Raw genomic sequence first — 14,404 nt, forward strand, 5'->3', positions numbered from 1 at the left:
TTCACAAAGAGGCAACTATGCCCAAGGACAGGGTACACAATGGAACAACAACCAACAGTCTACCCAAAGTTACAGCAAGGGTAACAAGAGAGGTCGTGGAAGAGGCAGAGGCAGCCCCAACAAGGGAGGTGGCACGCCTCCGCCAAAGCAGTGACGCTCAGTTCAGGGTCCCTTCTCACGCAACCCCAGTAGGGGGACGCATTTCCAACTTCACCCAGGCTTGGGAAGGGATCACCTCAGACAGATGGGTGCTGTCAACAGTGTCCACAGGATATTGTATAGAATTACTGCAGCGTCCCCGGAACCACCCTCCACGACAAAGAATACACTCCTTAGAACATCAGAAGATCCTTCTCGAGGAGATCGCCATTCTGCTAGAAAAGGACGTGATAGAACTCGTCCCAGGACACCAGGTAAACAAGGGTATCTATTCAACTTACTTCCTTGTGCCAAAGAAAGATTTGACAATGCGCCCAGTATTGGACCTACGGCCTGCCAACAAGTATGTCAAGCCCCAAAAATTCCGTATGACCACGCTACAAGAGGTAATCCCCCTCCTAAAAAGGGGGACTACATGGCAACCTTGGATATGAAAGATGCTTATTTTCATATTTCCATGCTCCCAGCGCACAAAAAATACTTGCGCTTCAAAGTGGACAGTCGCCACTACCAATTCAAGGTATTGCCCTTCGGGATAGCTTCAGCACCAAGGGTATTCACCAAGGTACTGGCGGTGGCAGCTGCACACCTACGCAGGGAGGCAATCCCAGTGTACCCTTATCTGGACGACTGGCTCATAACGGGGGAAACCCCAAGAATTTGCAGGTCAAACATTCAGAGGACTATCGACCTCCTCCACGAATTAGGCTTCTCTATCAACGAGAAGAAGTCAAGTCTGGTGCCAAGCACCTCAAAACAGTTCCTAGGAGCAATCCTAGATACTCAGAAAGGGTTGACCTTCCCTTCGGAAGAGAGAATTCGGAATATACTACTGCAAATTCCACATTATCAGTCAGGTCAACAAATAACGGTACGCAAAGCAATGCGGTTACTGGGCATGATGGCGTCATGCATTTACCTGGTCCCCCACGCGCGTCTGCGCATGCGTCCCATGCAGGAATGGTTGGCGAAACAGTGGTCTCAGGCAAGTGGTCAGTGGGACGATCTAGTGGTCGTTTCGCCAACACTCGTACAGAGCTTACACTGGTGGACAAAAGAGAATCTCGCAAGGGGAAAACCCTTTTACGATCCCGAAGTACAAGCAGTGGTAACTACAGATGCTTGCCTGACTGGGTGGGGAGCTCACCATCTCCACCACACAGCTCAGGGTCTCTGGTCTCACTTAGTAGCCAAGAACCACATCAACCTGCTAGAGCTTCTGGCAGTATTCCGAGCGCTTCGGGCATTCGAGCCCCATCTACTAAACTTGTCGGTGCAGATCCGGACGGACAGCACGACAGCCATGTTCTATCTGAACAAACAAGGAGGGACTCGTTCGCCAAATCTGTCCAAGCTTGCCCAGAAAATCTGGATATGGGCACTCAGACGGAACATCTTCCTATCAGCACAACATGTTCCAGGGGAGCTCAATTCCCTAGCGGATGCCCTAAGCAGAGACTCCCTCCCAGAAGAACACGAATGGGTCCTTCACAGAGAGATCGTAGAAGATCTCTTCTCTCAGTGGGGTTTCCCCACTATAGACCTATTCGCCACAAGCGAAAACAAACAATGCCCAGGATTTGCATCCAGGTTCCCCCAGCCAGACTCCCAAGGGAACGCCCTGTGGATGAACTGGTCAGGGATGTTTGCGTACGCTTTTCCACCAACTCCTCTCATCAGGAAGGTGGTGTACAAGATGAACAAGGAATCGATGACGCTCATCCTAGTTGCTCCCATGTGGGCGAGACAACCATGGTTTCCACACCTACGCAGGATGGCGCTGTGCGAGCCCATCAAACTCCCAGCCTGGTACAACCTACTGTCCCAGCAACAAGGTCAAACAGTGCACCAGGAACCCAACTCAATGAACCTGGCAGCATGGCTCCTGAGGTCATAGAGTTTGGGCATCTCAATTTACCACAGAGGTGTATGGACATCCTAAAAGAATCCAGGAAACCAAACACAAGGCACTGTTACTTTGACAAGTGGAAGAGATTCGTTATTTGGTGCCAGAATAAACAAATCAACCCAGTTGATTGCACTCCTTCCAACGTGGTAACATACATGCTCCACCTGCTGGACGCAGGTTTGATTTTTAACTCTCTGAAAGTACACCTGGCAGCCCTCTCGGCTTACACCACATCCCATAACAAGGTATCGTGGTGGAAAGTACCAGTAGTTAAAGCCTTCATGGAAGGAGTAAAGAGACTTCACCCTCCTATTTCGAACCCACCGCCAGGATGGGACCTCAATGTGGTGCTAGCTAAACTCATGGGCCCCCCTTTCGAACCCATGCATAAAAGTAGTCTCAAACACCTGACTTATAAAACGGCCTTCTTAGTAGCCATTACCTCTATAAGAAGGGTCAGTGAAATTCAGGCTCTGTCAGTGCAGGATCCTTTCTTTATTATCCACAAAGACAAACTGGTTTTACGCACACACCCTAGGTTTTCACCTAAAGTTATATCTAAATTCCATGTAAACCAGTCCATCGAGCTTCCGGCTTTCTTCCAGAACCCGCAAAGCTCGGCTGAGGTGAAACTACACACCCTTGATGTGCGTAGGGCGGTCCTCTACTATGTAAATAAAACCAGACCGCTAAGAAAAACAGATCAACTGTTTGTCTCCGTAGCTACAGGCAGAGAGGGGGATCGCGTCTCTAAAGGCGCGATCTCGAAGTGGATTATCAACTGTATACAGCTGTGTTACTCTCTTTCTGGAAAAACTCTGCCTTTTACGCCAAGGGCCCATTCTACTAGAGGCATTGGTGCCACTCTGGCTTTCATTGCAAATGTTCCCCTCGACACCATTTGCAAAGCAGCTACTTGGAGCTCTATTCACACTTTTACTCAGCATTACTGCATTGACACTCATTCCAAGACAGATACACAAGTGGGACAAGCGGTTCTAAGACACCTGTTTGCTCATGACCCTTCTCACATCCCACCTCCTTCTTCGGGTACTGCTCGCTAATCTATGCACAGCATGTGATCTAAGCAGATTCCACAAGCCTCAGAAGGGATACATTACTCACCGTAATCGTATTTCTGATGCTTGTATCTGCTTAGATTCACATGCGACCCACCCTTCCTCCCCTCCGAGAGAAGGCACATGATTACTTGTAGTCTTACCTTTCTGTCTATCTGCTTGGATTATCTGTACTCACGCTACTCCTCATGCTTCCTCATGTCAGAAAAAATACAATCTGAGGATCCCAGACGCGTGAGGGATCTTGGGTACAGTGGACGTCACACTAGGGATAGTATTACTGGCACGCCTGTGTCGACGCCCATTTTCGAGTTTCGAAAAACCAACTGTAATACTCCGCAGCTTCCACTAGATGTCGGCCTATGCACAGCATGTGAATCTAAGCAGATACAAGCATCAGAAATACGATTACGGTGAGTAATGTATCCCATATATATATACACACACACACACACACACACACATATATACACACACACACACACACACACAGTTAATTGAAGACTGAGAGGGTACACGTGACCCAATGGATGCCCTCCACACAGTGGGGGAAGCAGTTGCCAACTACCCACCCATGGGAAGGCACGTCTTCTTCAAAATATCACTCACTTTTGATCCACTTTAATTAATCAGTACTGGCAGATTAGAGAGGGTCAACTGGCAACAGGCAACAGGCAACTGTAACATGCAGCACTACCCCAGAGGGCTGTGTGCACCCCACACAGCTGTTTTTTTTGTTCCTCATGGGACAGAAAACCCCAGACTGTGGCTGGTGCAGCTTGCGTGCATTGCACCATTCGCAGGCCATGTCTTTTTGGATTTGGCTCCACCACCAAAAATATGGCAGAAACCACCTCCACAAGAAGATATGTCCAATAGCAAACGAAAAAGAATATCTGGTTGGCATGGCAACTGGCAACGCGGTGGCATGAATTTTCTGAATAACTAAAATGTCCTTTGTTACATTGATCCATTTAATTGAGGGATTATTTTACTGTTTCTGCCAATCGGGCACTCCAGGAGATCCACAACACAGTTGTGCACCTGGGCTCTGTGGTGAGGAGGAGTCTAACCATACTGTCCTTCATTTCTTGGTTTGTAGATCTGCCCTTTATGAGACAGTTGTGGGGGCCACCCACAATGCCATTTCGCTAACCACACCACCACCAAGCATCAGCGCTGTAATGTAGTACTACCAGCAGCCCCAAACTTTATCCCATCCCTCCACTTTACCCCACTTCACTCCACTATATCCTATGCAACCCCATCCTATCCTCTACCCGGCCCATTACTCTACTCAATTTCTGTGGCACATGCGGCTACTTTTCCCCTTCCCGCTACTCTTACCTTTCACTGTGCTACCTCTTCCAGCACCACCCACTCCGCCCCAGCCCACACCCCTACCCCACCCACTATCACCAGCTCAACTCACTCTACTCCTGGCCTACTGCATGTCTAACCCCACTCTACTCCATGCCACTCTGCTGCTACCACAACCTACACCACCTGTACTCCCCCAGTCTACCCCCACACACTCTACCTTCCCCCTTTTCCCTTCCCCCATTCAAAACCCTCCACAGCCCCTGCCCAACTCTGCCCACACACACACACACACCTTCCAACACTTCCCCCACCCAACCCACTACGCTACCCTCAATCACTGCTCTACCCCACTATTCTACCTAATCTCATTTTACCAGCTATGCCACTCTGCCACACCCACTACTCCACCTCTCTACCCCCACCCACAGTACTCTACTTTACACCAATATCCCACCACCCTACTCCACATTACTACTCCATACCCACACCCACTCTGCCCTTACTTTGGCTTTTGTTATCCCCACCCACCAAACGTTACCCCTGCCCCACCCCTTCACTGTACCCTCACCGGACCCTACCATACCCCACTCTATCCCACTACACTCTACCCCTCTGCTTAAACCCCCACAATCTACCTCAGCCCACTCTACCCATCCTGCTCCACCACCCAGCTCTAACCCCACACAATGCCACTCCCACTTCACCCCACCCTACTCCCACCCCATAACACTCCATAACACTCCACCTCAGAACGTACCCACATCTCTCCCTAACAGACCGACTCAACCTGACCTACTCTACCCCGACTCACTCTAATAACCCACTACTACTTCGCCCTACCACATTCCACTACTCTAGCCCCACCCCACCTTACCACCCCCACTCTACCCCACTGCACCACTCTACCTCATCTAACATTGCCCACTATACACCCACTTTTCATGGCACCCAGCATGCCGCCACACCCTACCCTATACTATGCTTCTTCCTCTACTGAGTATACAGCCACTCTTCACCCCACCCACCGTTCTCCACCACACTTCCACTCTTCACCCAGCCACCTCACTCTACCCCTCCCTTCTTGCTCATACACTGCTCCAATCGTATCCTTCACTCCAGTCCAATCCAATCCCCACACCACTTACCTCACCCTACCCTTGTAACACCCTGCTTTACAACCACAAACCACACAGCACCACCCACACCACTACTCATCCGCACCATACTACTCTATCCCACCCCACTATTCTACCTCTTCTACCCCACTCACTCTTCATGAGCACACTGAACCTTCCACCATACCTCATCTCCATCTAACTTCTATACCCTAACCACTCTCTACCCCAAATTCTTGCGGCGCCTGCCCATCAGCCCACTAATTGCTACTCATTTGAAATAAATCCAGTATTGCAGTGGACGCAAAGATTTACGCAGCAGAGGCTGGGGTGTAGAGTACAGCGTGCATTCTTTCCATGGTAGTATCCTTAGTGCCACAAGCGATGTCAAGTGGAACCACACAAGCCCTATAACCACAGTTCCACAAAAATAATCATGCTTGCTGTCATATTAGCTTACCAGTTCTCCAATTCAGGGGATAGAGACTGTCAAATCAGGCATCTCTGTTTGTAGTACTGCGTCAATCAGTAAAAAAGTCCATACCAAAGGTAAAGAACATCTCCCAATAGATACCATCCTTTCAAAGACTTCCAAAGTAGTAGCAATCGTAGAAGAGTGTGAGGGGGTAGGATGCAAGAAACCAGAACATACAAGAGGAAGAGAGAGCATCCTCCTGGTTTAGGAATTCATCCAATAATGCATGGCAACTATGACAGTCCATATCACCATCTGGCAAATGCCCGTTAACACACCGCTCTACTATAGGTTGCTACAGAACTCCACTCCTGTTAGTATCAGCAGAGGCGAATGGCACCTCCTTATTAATCAGCTTGCAACATGTTTTGATGCACAGCACTAACCAATGAGAGAGAGTTTGCTTAGTTGGTTGGTTTTGCTGTCCCAAGAACAGGCAGGGATAGATACAGAACATAAGGGGTCTGGAAGGATCCAAATCATGAAAGATCTCCATCTCAGAAAGAGACCAATGTGCCAAGAACACTGAAGTATGAGCCCTCTCAGCCAAGTGGCATTTGTATTGATAATGCCTTCCTTTTTTTTGTCCAAAGAACCGTCCATATAAAAGATCCTGAGTAACAACACTAACGATTTGAAATAAGAAGTGACAAAAACAATAGTAAAACAAAATTTCAGTTTGCAGATTGAAAAGTGACAGTAAACAGAGTTTTAAGCATGTTCACAAAATTAACATGATGCGCAATTGCAATTCCAGAGTTTAGGAGTGAATAATCGAAAAGAACAAAAACAAAAAGGGACAGGGAGCATTGTACAGACAAACTTTGCAAAGAAGAGCACGATTATCTGAAAGGTTGGTGTAAAAAGCAAAAATCAAAATGCCAGGGCAAGAGCATGCATACATTTGAAAAACAAAACGTACCATGAAATTCAAGTTTAGGAATAAAGGAGCCATTTCAGCCTGGCTAGTACAGAGGCAAGAGATGAAAAGCCTAAATTAAAGAGAATATGAACTGCAGAATATATAATAGATTGGAATGGGAGCAAAGCATTACCAACAAAAAGGGAAGAGCAATAGTGTAGGTGAGAGAAAACTATTGTTTGTAGGTAAAATTTGGTAGATGAGGCCATAAATAAGCGATGGAATTTTCTAGTGTGGTATTGTTGACAAATCATGGATATAAATTGACAGGGAATTTGATTGTGCATGAATAATAACCACAGATACCCCCCTGCCCCCGCTACAATACAGGGGAAATCTTATTGACAGGTAGACAGCCGTTTGGAAGAATTGAGATAGGCAGAAAGCTCAAAATAAACAATTCTTATGAGAAGTTTAGAAAAATAGGCCAATGCAGGTATTGGTTGATTTCATGGATTAGAAGCATCAAGGTAAAATGGTTTCAATAGTGACACACCTTTGGAAGGATGGACTCGCGCCTACAGTGAACTTATCCTCAGAAAACAAACAGAAAAAGAGGATTAACACTTGCAGTACACTCACAGATTTGGTTGAAGCTATAGCAACAAGAATCACTACTTTCAGAGTTTGAAACCGCAGAGGTCAATAATGTGAGAGCTCACACACAACTGCCATCATAAATGTCTACGCTAACTTCAGATCTCAATAAAGGACTTGATGGAAACAATTAACTTCTTTAAAAAAATTGTATAACTATGGGAAAGTGAAGCAATAAGACGGTTGTGTCCTCAACAGAGAAGTCCACCAAATATCTTCCAGAGTACCAATGTTAAAGCCTCGTCGATAAGGTCAGTCTTCGTATACCAAACATTTCCCAGCAGACCTCAAACCAGAGGTCCTTACAACAGCAATTCCAGAAACCACTAACATACTTGTGATGCATTGATGACATTTTGATACAAAGGGAGGAGATGAGTAAAGCATGGAAAGTAAGAAGGACGCCAAGGTGGGGAGAACACAGGGAAGCCCCAAGGAAGGGGAAGAGCACAGGGAAGCCCCAAGGAAGGGGAAGAGCACAGGGAAGCCCCAAGGAAGGGGAAGAGCACAGGGAAGCCCCAAGGAAGGGGAAGAGCACAGGGAAGCCCCAAGGAAGGGGAAGAGCTAAGGAAGGGGAAGAGCACAGGGAAGCCCCAAGGAAGGGGAAGAGCACAGGGAAGCCCCAAGGAAGGGGAAGAGCACAAGGAAGCCCCAAGGAATGGGAGAGCACAGGGAAGCCCCAAGGAATGGGAGAGCACAGGGAAGCCCCAAGGAATGGGAGAGCACAGGGAAGCCCCAAGGAATGGGAGAGCACAGGTAAGCCCCAAGGAATGGGAGAGCACAGGGAAGCCCCAAGGAATGGGAGAGCACAGGGAAGCCCCAAGGATTGGGAGAGCACAGGGAAGCCTCAATGTGTGGACAGCACAGAGAAGCCCTGGAGGGCAAAGTGAGCAGTCGAGGCCTGAAGTTGGTCGAGAACATGAGACAGACAAGCTCCAGAGTTGGGAGAGACACAAAACCCCCAGTGTGAGGAATGAGACTTAGAGAAGTATAGAGTGTGAGACCACCAATAAGCCCTAGAGTGGTGAAGGAGGAAAAGTAAAACCCCAGGGTGAGGATTGGAAAGGAGAGGAACCCAGCAGCGGGCAAAAACAAAAACATGGTAAGAACCCCTATTAGAGGGGGAGAAGAAACAGCACATAGGAAAGTCTCCCCGAAGAGAGAAAGACTGAAAATCCCCTTTGAGTGAGGAAGAGACTAAACGATACAAACTGCATGTTTGGGACTGTGCACATAGGCAGAAGTGCCTATGGTAAAGAGAAACAAGGGTGAGGGTCTCAAACCAGCCACAGTCCCTTTTCTCGGGCAATGGAGTATGTCCTGGGTATATTTGTGTTTTTTTTTCTTTTCATAGTAAGGGATATAAACTAGGGTAGAATAGGTTTCTTTATTGAGGACTTCATTTATGTAAGACATCCTGACTAAGCACCCTTTTACTTATTTCATTTTACTCTAGGGCTTAGAGACTTAAATAAAGTTTTCAGAAATCATGCCTCCTTGCCAGTCTCTGGATTCTGACCTATCAGACTGAAATTGAACACATGTCAAACACTTCTTCCACCTCCTGATGTAGCTCCCATTCATGAGATATTGCTTTCCACCTCATCAGGGAAGCCACAGATATATATCCCTTGCTGCCAGATCAGGATGGGGCCACATCTCTTCATCGAAATGTACCCAATATTTCTGCCAAATGGTTTAGTCCTAGGTCCATCACTTAATATTCCTAAGGTCATGGCTGCATTTCACTTGTCCGAAAAGCCGATTCTTCACACTTTAGACCCATTGGGGCTTATTATGGGTCTATGGAGCATTTAATGGAAGTTGGTCAAGTTGTCTGAATACATGTGGACAGGACGAACCTGTTCCGAGAATTTGGTTTGCCACCTCTCGTCCGGAAAAGAAGGGCAAACAAATCTCTGGAAGGGCGGTGAGAGACATACCATTATGATGTCTAGAAGCATCAATGGGTCTCAATGCCAAATATATTTCGACCTCTGTCCACCAGGGGTGTTGCTGCCTCCTTGGCCAGGATGAGATCTTGTCCAGGATGAGAGATGCGCCCACGCCAGATTCTTTCAGCGACTACATGGGCCTACCCTTTAACATTCGTTAAGCACTACAGGGCTCATTTTGAAACTTATTGCACAGCTGTGTTGCAATCAGCCACACACCGTTTGTGTAAATATTAAATAGAAGTGTTTAGCATGCCACATTTCGGTTTCTGACCATAGACCCAAGTTTGGGTTCTTTGTACATCCTCATGAGGTTAAAACTGGTATGAGGGACAGGGGCAATGGTGGGAGGCCGGAAAAATTTACTGATAATCTATTAGTAAAATGACTGATTCCTCCTCGTTACAGTCCCCTTCCCCTCACCCCCTGCTGTAGCACTGCCAGCTGCAAATAGCTTGTCATGTGCAGGGGCAGCTAGGCATTGAGTATTTAGTATAAGTAGCTTCCCGGGGACAGCACCCCACAGGGGCAATTATGCATTTATTTTGGGAATTATTCTTTGCAAAAGGGGTCAGACATTAGTCCTGGTTACGAGAGACTTACCCAGAGGCTTTAGCTCACTATCTTGCACAGAGAAGAAATATCCCAAACATATCAGTCTTTGTCCTGCCCTGGCGCAGTCCAGCACCGAAATGCTAGGCAATTCTCCTCTGAACAAGTGTTCCAACAGCAACCCCAGACACGTGTTTTGGACTGGTTGGACCTCAACAGTAGGGTGGAGCTAAAGACTCTGGGTAAGTCTCTCGTAACCAGGACTAATGTCTGGCAGAGGGACTCCCAGGACCCCCCTAGTTAATTTACATCTGGGATGGAGCAATAAAAATCACTGGCAAGTAATCTGGGCATTGCTGAAATCAACCGAACCAGTAAAGGCACTTTGATCATGCAAATAACTAATTTTGTGTGCATAAAACATTACATGTTGAAAGTGAAGGAAAACACATGTGGACAGGGCATAGACAGTGCATTGAAAAACAGTAATCGGCACAACAAACATATGACTCTTACCTTATATTTAAAGAGCGATCTATACTTTCCTTGTGTCTAACTCCTAAGGAACAAAAAGGAGATGGATGTTAAAAGCAAACTATGGTGTTACAGAAAGATTAGACTGGGGCTTGAATAGATTACATGAAAAAATGTTAAGTCCAAGCAACTGCTTCAAAGATGAAGGACTTCACCAATGTACTCCTTTCGGAGATGCTCTGATGTTCGAGATATACAAGAATGCAATTTCCTTATTTTGCTTCGTAGGTGATGATACAGATTCTGATCAATGAATTTTAATGGGCAAAGATTTTCTGGAAATAAAATCTTTTTCTAACGTCGGGAGGTATGAAAATAGGGACAGGTAAAATAGGAAAAAACAGATGCGTAAATGAACCTCATGAAGCCACTGGGACGCAGGGGGCCCTCTTCAACTAAGTACTCCTCTAGGTTTCTGGGTGATCAGAATGTACAACGCCATGTTTGACTAGTGGCCAAAAATGAGATGCACCCTGATGAAGTTCTTAGTACACATACATGCAAAGTAACATGGCAATGTCTGGAGTGGGAGATTCACTGGGTGATAATGGCCCACCGCTCAAGGTATTAAGTCAGAATGTCACGGGTTCCTTCGCCAGACAAAGCAAGAGGTTACCATCCAGTATGGCCCATCACAACTGTCATTATTCCATTAACACCCTTAGTAATGTAAGGAAGGAGGGGGGGGGGTCGGTTGACCCCCCATAAATTCTACGCGAAAGGGACCATTTGCTCTTGCACTTGTGGGGGTATGCCTTCCTTGCCCTTCTGCGGCTTCAGGGGACAAGACCCTGACATAAGCAGAGGTGGGGCTCTTGCAAGACACAATTGGACTCTATTTTGTGTACCCTCAACTTAATTTGTGGACTAAGCTGCATTCTGACAGTGCAAAGTCTTCTCTCCCTTCAGCAGCACCGCGTACAGAGAGCACTGACAACCCCTACCTTTTTCCTCCCAAGCCTGTGCCTCCCAAGTCCTTTCTCACGGATGCTCTGCAACAAGATGTGGCCAACAATGTATTCGCTTTATTCTTCCTCTGAGATCACTGTCCTGTGTGTGACCGGGCCGAACCATGACTTGTAGTTCATGCACCTCAACAAACCTGCTCCTGCACCACTCACACCCCACCTTTAGAAAATTACTGCCTGTTTAACCCTGTGCCCCTCCAAAGCTATCCGTTCGATGTAACAGAAGTGTGACCCTTCCCTGCTGACCACCCTAGAGTGCCCTCAATAAAACCAGACCCCTGTCACTGTATATTCTGTCCTAAGCCAACATGTGTCATACCACCCCCTCCCTGCTCTGAAGTGCCAGACCTGACAGCTATCAATCCAGACCCACACAGGTTGCCTGAGGGGCACGACCCCCACCCTCTTCACCTCACTATCAACCCAAGGTGGGATCATGCAAACACACTTGTACAATGCATAGGCCTCGAATATATACTTTAAATACATAGTGATGATCATTATTTACTGCATGTCTAGGATAAGTGTGTAGATTAGTTTAGCCAGATCCAACCGCCTCTCTGGACCGGACCCAACCTTCACCTCACACGGACCGGCCCAGGTGAAGCACGTGATCTAAACCTCCCGCCAAGTCATCAGCCAATCCTGTGGAGCCGACCCTTACAGAACCACATGTGTACCCACTCACTGACGAATGGAAATGTAACTTGTAGACCGTATACAATACATCACTGATGACACTGTAACCCCTTAAAACATATTGTTTCTGTATTGTTTGCCAGAGCGCTCTCAAGGCAACAGAGTTCTCTGGATGCTGAATCTTATTAAAACTTTGGCTGATTCTCAAAAACCAATCTCGTGGTCTCATTCCCTACTGGGATGTGTCCTGAGTTTTATTGGTAATGTGGGGAGTGAACGCCTTCAGTAATCACCCAGAAGGTTTTATTTGTTAATGATCATATTATTTTAATTAGGAGCTTCCTTCCTGTGAACTATTCCATGAGTCTTTCTTCCATTTTGATTAAGTTTGCCATTTTGGGCCAGTATTTAGATACTGTTGGCGACGATAATAAGGTTGTGTCAGAAGTGTGATCGTGATCGAGGGCATGTTTTTAAGATTTAATAACCTCAGCTGCTGCCAACACGCTACACGGCAGATTGCATTTGCTACAGTAGTTTACTTGAACGTGTTTGTTTTACTTTGGTTTAACTTCGTGTCAGTGTTGCCCCATAAAACCACGTGGCATCAGTGACAATGCTTTTATTTAGTAACCGTCACATTATTTTTAATTAGGATCCCCTTCCCGTGCACTAAAGGCCTTCTTCCATTTTTATTAAGGCCGCCATTCCGAGCTGATATTTTAGATGCCCCACATCGAACATGCGCAGCTGTTGCACAGGCTGCATGCCAAATACAAACCCGTCTGTGCCCATCCAGGGCCAGTCTGCAACAGGATTCCAATGTAGGCTAGATACCATTTCCACCAAACCTTGTGAAATATGACTGGCAGAATGAAAACTATTTAGGCCAAGCACACCTGTCAAACAATATCCCACATTGTACACAGACACACATCTCAGACCCCTCTGTTACAACTATTCCCACCATAGTAAACGACAGTGAAATATAGGCTGGAAATTCCTGGCATTATCCCTAGTCACTAACATCGAGGCAAGGATGAGGATCATCGTGTAAGGGCACACCAAACTGTAAACATCTGCAAAACAGACAGTACCTTTTACTTATACATCATCCCCACCCACATCAAGGGATCACTTTGTTGCTAAATATCTGGCTGTCGAAGTCCTAGAAACTTGGATGTTCTAAGCATGTTGGCTAGTATATTCAATCCACCAATGGCAAAAAAACTAATTTCCAGCAGAGAGGATTCATAAGTTCACACCACTTTTACGCTGACCTGGACTGACCACTGTGCCATTCTTTTCAACCAAACTAAATTCAAACCTCTCCGTTAAACCATCTTATTTGGCTTGTGAAAAGTTGGGATGTAAATTTCGATATAGATCAGCTACTGTCCCTCATCACCATGGCCTTTCCAATTCATTACAAGCACCTAGTAGAAAGGCTTAATGAAAGTGCTTGAAAAACAAAACCCATTAGCCTTAAAGGCCCTTCACAAATCCAAGTCACTCCGCTAGGTTTCCTGGACCTCAAATCAATGAAACTGAAGAGAACACCAACATTTATGGTGCTGGCATTATCCATCAAAGGACACAATTGGTATTTTCTAATTAACTAGGCTTTTAAAGCATGCAACAATACAAGCCAAAAATGTTATTATACACAGCACCTATGATCCAGATCAGGAGTCCCACACTTTTTGAAGCAAATGCTAGACTCTGGAAGAGTGGTTCTGTGATGAACCCGGTGGAGTCATCACTGATTCCCCGGTGGATACCTCCTCCCATGTGGCCAGGGGACACCTGCCGCTACCTGATCCTGACCCTGGGGGAGAAGGGGCTTTAAGAGGGAGGATCACATGGCAGGAGACAGCCTCCAGGCAAATGTTTGGGCTCCACTAGATGAGATATGGTATCTGCCATTTCCAGGGGTGGACTGGCCTATAGGGAACTCATGGTAGGCCTCTGCACACTGAGCCTATTTTATATAGAAAAGGGTTGGGATTGCTGAAATTGTGTAATATGTGTCCACTTTGAAAATGATTTCCAGGGCCTCTTTTGGTTCCCAGTCCATTCCTGCCCATTTCCCCTTGAAACTAACCTCCCAATGTCTGAAACCCTCATGGCTTACTGCCATGTGTCCACTCCTTGTCCCGCGAAGAACAGGGAAACCC

The 14,404-nt window shown here is 46.6% G+C and overlaps 1 protein-coding gene across 2 annotated transcripts in view; it reads right to left on the reverse strand.

The window, feature by feature from the left end:
• The window catches only part of LOC138468519 (centromere protein H-like), a 655,463-nt gene that overhangs the window by 318,184 nt on the left and 322,875 nt on the right, over positions 1-14,404 (reverse strand). For both annotated transcript variants that reach the window (XM_069609017.1, XM_069609018.1), the window contains exon 4: positions 10,603-10,645. In XM_069609017.1, the coding sequence (XP_069465118.1) occupies positions 10,603-10,645 (43 nt within the window). The remainder of the gene's footprint in view (positions 1-10,602; positions 10,646-14,404) is intronic.

Source organism: Ambystoma mexicanum, chromosome 4q, assembly GCF_040938575.1.
Source record: "Ambystoma mexicanum isolate Mex_15411 chromosome 4q, UKY_AmexF1_1, whole genome shotgun sequence".
Taxonomy (NCBI): domain Eukaryota; kingdom Metazoa; phylum Chordata; class Amphibia; order Caudata; family Ambystomatidae; genus Ambystoma; species Ambystoma mexicanum.